The following is an 8,528-nucleotide window of genomic DNA, read 5'->3' as shown; positions in this document are numbered from 1 at the left end:
TTATGAAGACTTCTGTATACAGCTCTGAACAATGAATAATCATCTTATCAAGCTTAAGAATATACAGAACAGTGATAGAAGACATTATATCTCAGCAACTCATACACTCACACTGAGAAATAATAATAATACAGATGTCATGAATTGAGTAGACTTGAATATCTATATATAAGCAAGAGTCTTCATTATCTGAACAGGCTTTCAAGTCTCTGAGATCACTTCTGAAGAAGTCATCAATTAACATTAATATAGAGTGTGTATCAACTGTAACTGATTAGAATATATTACTTTCAACTGCTAATTAATCTATATATCTTCATATTTAAGAGAAGAATCAGTGTCTTCTCATTCAAAGAAGAAATCAGTGTCTGTTCATATTAATCACATTGTATTAGAGAAAGATTCAGAGAATAACTATAAGAATATCTCAGTAAAACAGAAAAAAGATTAACTTCTGTTTAAATTCATAAACAGAAGCTTGAAGAGATCAGATAATAATAATTTGAAGAGAAGATAGCAATGAATATAATTCTTGTATTCACTGTAGTTAATAATATGTATAATATGAAGATTATAATAGACAGTGATCTATATTACTATACAATGATAAAATCTTCAGTTATAAGACATTATAATCTTCAGTGTATCTCTCTATTAAAATCTCAACTTCTCACAGAATTTGATGATTCAAAAGACATTTATACTTATTACATGATGAAGCTGATCATAGATATAGAAGAATATCAATGTGAAGATATCTACATATATGAAGTTGATAATCTTGATTATAATCTTATATTAGAACTTGTCTGACTATCTGAATAAGACATCTTATTAAATACTTAAAACAGAAGCTTGATATTCTCTAATAATAATAGAGTTCACAAAGATAATATTTATAAGATCATGAATCTGACACAGATCTCTGTCAACACATATGAAATACTCTGAAAAAGAAGTTATTATTAAAATCACTGACAGAGTTACTGACAGTAAGATTATATATCAATCTATTTCATCAGTCTGACTGATATTAAAAAGACTCTAGAAAAGTTATTCTGTGTTATAATAACAGATTCTTGTATAAAACTTTCTCAATAATATTATGAATATCTAGATATCTTTTAATAAGATAATATTATGAATATACTCTTCTTATGAGATTCTGAAGTGAATCACAGTATTAAGTTAGAGAAAAAGAATGATAAGAACTCTGAACTGTTATAAAGCTCTCTTTATAATATGTCTTAAGATAAACTTCTTCTTCTTTAAAAGACACTCAATGATCTGTTGAATAAAGAATTCATATATATTAGTAACTTTTTCATCACAGCCTCTATTCTCTTTATAAAGAAATCAGATGAAGAACTTCAATTCTGTGTAAACTACTGAGATCTGAATAGATTGATAAAGAAAGATTAATATTTCTTATCTCTCATCAATAAAACTCTAGTACAGATTGAGTAATCTCAATAGTTTATAAAACTAGATATCATCATTATATTTCATAAGATTTATATCACTGAAGAAGATGAATAGCTTACAGCATTTCAAACATATTATAGTCTCTTTAAATGAATAGTCACACTCTTTAAACTGGTTAATGCTCTCAGTATATTTCAGAAGTATATTAACTAAGTACTTCAAGATTTTCTTAATAAGTTTATATCTACTTATCTAGATAACATTCTCATCTTCACTGATGAATTCAGAAAAGAATATTAAGAATATATATAAAAGATATTACAATAACTATAAGAAGCAGAACTACTGATAGATATTAATAAGTATAATTTTAAAGTTAAAAGTACTAAGTATCTGAGTTTTATTATAGAAGCTGATAAGAAGATTCAAATGAATTCTGAGAAAGTCTTCATTATTCTTGAATGAGAAGCTCTGTATACTGTGAAAGATGTATAAAGCTTCATCAGATTTACTAACTTCTATCAGTAATTTATACAAAACTTCTCAGATATCATAAGATCACTTACAGATCTCACTAAGAAAGACTCAGTATTTCAATAATCAGTGAATACTGAAGCTGCATTTACACAGATGAAGAAGATATTCATTAATATCTTTTTACTGATAATATTTGATTCTGATTATAAGACAGTTATTGAAGCTGATTTCTCTGACTATATAATAGAAGAAGTAATATTGTAATATAATGATGAAGATGTTCTATAATTATATACTTTCATATCTAAGAAACTGAGTCCTGCTGAATGCAATTATGAGATCTATGATAAGAAACTTCTTATAATTATACACTGTTTAGAAGAATGAGACTCTGAACTCTGAAGTATCTTCAAATTTAAGATAGTCACAGATTATAAGAATCTTAAATACTTCATAACTACTTATAAACTTACTGAATAATAGATACAATGATCTGAGTTTCTAAGTTACTTTCATTTTATAATATACTATTATTCTGACAGTCAGAACTCAATAGCAGATACTCTCTCATAATGAGAGTAAGATATACTATCTGATATAACAGATACTTACTGAATAAACTGAGAGCATCAGCTCTTAAACCTGAAGATATTAATTAATCAAGATAGAACAGTTTACAGTACTATATATACTTCTTTAATTAGAACTGATATTAATATCTTCACTTTCTCTACACTGAATAAACTATGATATATAGCAGCTCAGACTAATAAACTTCTTCAGACTCTCACTGAAGCAGTATATCAAGAAGCATCTTAATTTTCTTCAGAACTACATATCAGAACTGATATCTCAGAATACTTAATTAATAATAATAATATCTTACAATTCTGTGAATAACACTGAGTCTCTCACTTTAAATTCTTATACACTCAGATAATGTAAGAGATATATAATTCATATATAACTGATTATTCAGACTGTGAATAACTGTATAGAATGATCTTCTGAGAATTCTACTAGTCTGAGATATTAAATAGTATCAGACACTTTGTCTGAAACTGTAATCACTGTTCTTCTATTATTTTATGAAAGAATTATAGAAAAGATCTACTGAAATCACTTAATATTTCTAATAGAATCTAATAAGATATAGTAATTAACTTTACTATTAATCTATCTGAGAGTAAGAGTTGTAGAAACATTCTGATTATCATTGACTGACTAAGTAAGAGTATAATATTGAAATCTTATAATAAGATAAATACTGAATAAGTCACTGAAGTCTTCTTACAGAGTTCATTCTATCAGATATATGAATTACTAAGATTGATAGTATTAAATCAGAGTCATCAATTTATAAGCACTCTCTGAATAAGAATCTATCAAGTTCTCAAGATTATATGCTATTTATTAACTATCTATTATCTTAAGACTGATAGTGTATTAGAATAGATAATTCAGACTGTAAAGAATTATCTTTATAAGTTCTGTAATTACTTATAAGATAATTGATATAATCTTCTTCTATATACAGAGATTGCTATCAACAGTTAAGATGTTATTTTAACAGATATAAGTCTGTTCTTTCTTATACATAAGTATCATATAAAAGTGTTGAATCTTCTAGAGATCACACAGTTCATATCAAACTCTCATAGTTTAATTCAGATTATTAATAATATAGTAATAAAGCTCTGAGATGTCTGTGACTGAGCAGAGACCTTTATAACAATTATAAAACAAGATTAAGAAGATTAAATTAATATTCAATGAGATTCTGCAGAGCAGTATAAGATAGAAGATCTTGTATAGTTGAATCTTAAGAATATATAAATCATATATTCATCTCATACACTAGACTACTGTTATATCAGATATAAAGTGATAGAAGTTCTAGATAGTCATAACTATTATCTTGATACATTATCAGAGATTTATAATGTATTTTACATAAGCTTACTCTGTTACACTGTCACTGATCTGTTCTCTTCTCAGCTGACTTTTAACTGACAGTCATCAGACATTATAGAAGAAGACAATGAGCTTGAGTGAAAGATTGAAGATATTCTCAATAAGAGATTTCACAGTCACAGCTGATAATATCTGATGAAATGAGTCAGCTATAATTAACTGATCTGAACTTCAAGTTTCATATTATCTAAAACAGCAGCTCTTGATCAATGAGAACTGCTTCTGAAAAGAGGGAACTAATGTGACAGGCTGCGCCTGATCAATCATATAGACTATTTCATTACACTTCATAGATTCTTTCATTTTCAATTATCAATTCACAGCTGCTATGAACACATATAGCATACACTTCAATTCTCAGCTATTCTCAATCATCAATCCGCGGCTGCTATGAACACACGTAGTGTACACTTCAATTCTCAGTCATTTCTGATCACTGATTCTCAGTCACTATGAACATGTGTATATTCTTCCGCCCCGAAGCTTCATCACATACATCATCATATATGTGTATAAATATTCATCTTGATTACTGATTCTTGCACTTTCTCTTTCTTTCCTTCTCTAACATTTTTATCTTTGTTATATAAGACCTATCTATTATACTGATCTATTCAGCGTAGGCCTCTTACAATAGAGAAACTTCAGAATAAAGAAAAACAGAGTTAATATTTATCTACAGAATCTGTTTATTTTAACTTATTAAATTCTTTATTATCTTTTATCTCTGAAATACTGACTTTTAATAATAATCTGAATTAATCTATCTATTACACTGTAGATAATCTTATAAATCTTATACAGATAATACTATAAAATTAAATAATTACAGCTGAAATTACTTAATATCTTATTATATCTATCTCTGTATAAAGAGATACTATAAGAGATGAGTTATAGAAATATCAGAAGAAAGTAAAATATACACTAAATATTAAATTAGTGATTATATTTAATAACTCTAATTATAAAGTCTGATATATTAATATATTAACTGATATAAAAGTTATTAGTGAAATTAACATTCTATTAAGAACTTAATAAGAATTCTCTTTTATATATTATATTAACTCTGAGAAGTGAAGAATCTGTTCTAAATCTCTATATAGATATATATTATCAAGTCTTATTAAAAATATTTAAATCATTATTAAAATCTTGAAAACTGATAATACTATAACTCTATAAAATAAGATTAATATTAAATATACAATATCACTAATTGAAGAATAAGTTAATATCTTTAAGAAATTGATAAAATTATAAGTTAAGAAGAATGATTATCTTACTTTTCAGAGATATTTTCACTATCTTATTACTTATTATAAGAAGCTCTGTCAGAGTACTGAGAATATATATTATAATCTTTTTCTCAACAATCTGCAGAATTATTAAAGACTGTTTATTAAGATATATTTAAATAAGTTTTTCTTCACTGATCAGAGACTCATTATTAATATTAATATTAATAATTTAATAAAGTAACTAATTAATTATATATTTAAGAAGATTATCACTGAGTAGAAAAAGCAGTCTCAGACTGATTCTATAACTGTGAAAAAGAATAAAGATAAGAATAAAGATGAGAATAAAAGTATATCTGTATAAAAGTATACTCACTGTAGAAGATATGAATATACTGTTAATAAATATTTTATCTTACACTTTGATAAAAAGAAAAAGAAGAATGATAAAAAGAAAGAGAAAAAGAATAACTTAATAAGTTCTTAATCAGCAGTAAATACAGTAATTACAAAGATTGAGTTCTATTTCTCTTTTATAGTTATCAGAAAATCATTCTCTAGATCTTGATATTTAGATATATATTATAAGTCTGAATATAACAGATAAGCTTCATTCTTTTTCAAATATTAAATCTTTTAATAATAATATCTCTGTTGATTCTGTGACTGAGAGAACTGAGTTTATTAAGAAGATTAAAACTGTTATTTTAAAGATTAAGAGTGATAATATTAACTTACAGAATATTCACTATATTTCTAATATTACAGTTAATCTACTCTTATTTATAAAGCTTAAAGATCAGAGATTCTGATTTATATTATCTTTCACTATTCTCTTATTTTTCATTTACAGAGCTCTGAACAGTGTTATTTTTTATACAGTTCAAACTGGTTAGAATAATATATATAAGATTAATAAATAAGAGTTTAATGAGAATTTCAATTATCTAAATAAGACAGTCAAGTATATTATAATATTATATAAGTATAATTTTAACTGAAAAGTTAATCTTTCTGTGACTACTACTACTACTGTTGATAACATTGATTCTACAGTTTAAATATAGATCTCAAGAATACAAGAATATTAAAGACTCTTTTAAACTAGTACTGTGATCTCAGTTATATTTATACTGATACTATAATTACTATAATTAAGAATTCTCATACTGAAGTCATAATTAAAGATTCTAAGACTGAGTTCTTTTATAAGAAAAGAAATGTGTCAAGACAGATATAATATAAGATTATTTAAAAACATCAATATCTAAATCTATTCAACTTATTGAGAAGATTTATATTAATCTTATAAATTGTGGCGGGCTGCGCCCGATCAATCATATAGACTATTCCGTTACACTCCACAGATTCCACGTACGCTCAGATCCTCGGCCATTCTCGATTGCAGATCCTCGGCCATTCTCGATTGCCGATCCTCGGCCATTCTCGATTGCAGATCCTCGGCCGCCACCCCGATCATTACACTCCACAGATTACACGTACGCTCCGATCCTCGGCCATTCTCGATCGCCGATCCTCGGCCGCTACGAACGTGTGTATATTCTTCCGCCCCGAAGCTCCACCGCGTACGCCACCACATATGTGTATAAATATCCACCTCAATCGCTGATTCTCGCACTTTCTCTTTCTTTCCTTCTCTAGCGTTTTTATCTTTGTTATATAAGACCTATAATATTATACCGATCTATTCGGCGTAGGCCTCTTACATAAATGATAAATATACATTGAAAGATCTCTCTGATCATCTCTTAGAGTTCTATCAGAGAATTAAATACTGAATACTTATTATCTGTGATGCAATCTGCTATCATTGAGTATATTTTTTAAAGTTCAAGAATGAGACTGTTCAATACTTTAAGTTATAACTCAGATTTATAAGTAATCTCAGATATATAGTCTCTGCTTTTCTACAGACTGATATTAATAATGTTTTTCAATTCACATATATATACACAGTTATGAATTTATATGATATCAAATGAAAATTAACAGTATTATATTTATCATATCAGAATGATGTCTGAACATGAAATTCACACTATTATAAGACAGATTAGAGCTGCTCTTTTAAAAGATAATCTCTCTAAAAAGTTCTGAGCAGATGTTCTAGAGATAGTGATTACAATAATTAATAATACTCTTATATTTATAGTTCTTTATAACTCAAAATTTTAATTCTCTACTGTAGAGACTTCTGTGATTTCAAGTTTATATAAGATTTCTTAATATATATTTATAAATACTCTGCTGAATGTGAGGTATTTTCATCAATTAAGTACAGAGATTTTTATTCACTTGTATGAATCTTAGCAGCTTATAGATAAGCTTTCTTTATATACTAATTTCTATCATATCATTGAATTCAGTGATATATTAATATATTATCTATGATATTCTGAATCTGATAAGATTATTATCAGTAGTGATATGAGATTTCTAATCACTGAAAAATCAGTTATTATATCTGTGAAACTTATTAATTATATTATTGAACTGAAACCTGATATTTATCTGATTAATGATAAAGATACTTCTAATATTAATAATCTGAATTTCATATAGTTACAGTCTGTGAAATCACTGACTACTTACACTCTGAGCTCTGTTACAGATAATCTTTTGAAGTTTTACAAGAATATCATATCTCAGTCAGAGAGAGTAGAGGATTATTAAAAGAAGCTTATTCAATACAAGATTACTAATCTGAAGAGATATAATATATGAAGTTTAATCTCTAGATCTAATATTCTGAGAAGTGAACTAATTGCTTTAGACTATTAAGTATTTTTTAAAAAAGATAGATTTATAAATCTGAATATTAATTCTGATAATATTCTTAGAAAATTATATTAAGTGATTTATAATAACTAACTTAAGAAGAATTCTAGAGAAGAGATCTATACTTCTGTTATCACTGATACTGTTAATTATATTCTTTTTATAATAGTAGTACTATACAGTTAAACACTCTGTTAAGTAAATATAGTGATAATATATCTGTATAAATATCTCACTAAGAAGATCTATATAAGATAACTCACTGAATTTGAGATAGATTCACTGAAAATACTTATCTACATAGTTGAGAATAGTCTATATAGTTTGAACTCTGCAGTGAAGATCTGATATGATTACTTAATAACTCTGTTAAGTAATCTTGAATTTACAGTCAGTGTCTATGATTCAGTACTCTGATATTATACATTCAGATATCATCTTTATATAATAATCTATATTAATAATCTTAATATTATATCTGAAGTTTCTGAGAATGCTGATTAATTAGTAAGTATACTTAGTGAGAAGTTAAAAGTCAAGAATATACATCAGTTAATCAAGTATTTAAGTATAAAGATTAATTATTCAGATAAGAGAATTAATTTAATA

General features: G+C 26.3%; 1 protein-coding gene across 1 annotated transcript; it reads right to left on the bottom strand.

The window, feature by feature from the left end:
- Nucleotides 1-6,474: 6,474 nt before the first annotated feature.
- BDCG_17835 (uncharacterized protein) lies at nt 6,475-6,720 on the bottom strand (the record flags this gene model as incomplete). The annotated part of the gene is made up of 1 exon (XM_045426888.1): nt 6,475-6,720. The coding sequence occupies one exon, from the start codon at nt 6,718-6,720 to the stop codon at nt 6,475-6,477; it is 246 nt and encodes an 81-aa protein (XP_045282648.1).
- Nucleotides 6,721-8,528: the final 1,808 nt, after the last annotated feature.

This window comes from Blastomyces dermatitidis (genome assembly GCF_000003525.1).
Source record: "Blastomyces dermatitidis ER-3 genomic scaffold supercont1.12, whole genome shotgun sequence".
NCBI classification, from domain to species: Eukaryota; Fungi; Ascomycota; class Eurotiomycetes; order Onygenales; family Ajellomycetaceae; genus Blastomyces; species Blastomyces dermatitidis.
The sequence above is the reverse complement of the archived record's forward strand: the minus strand, read 5'-3'. Positions and strand labels throughout refer to the sequence as shown.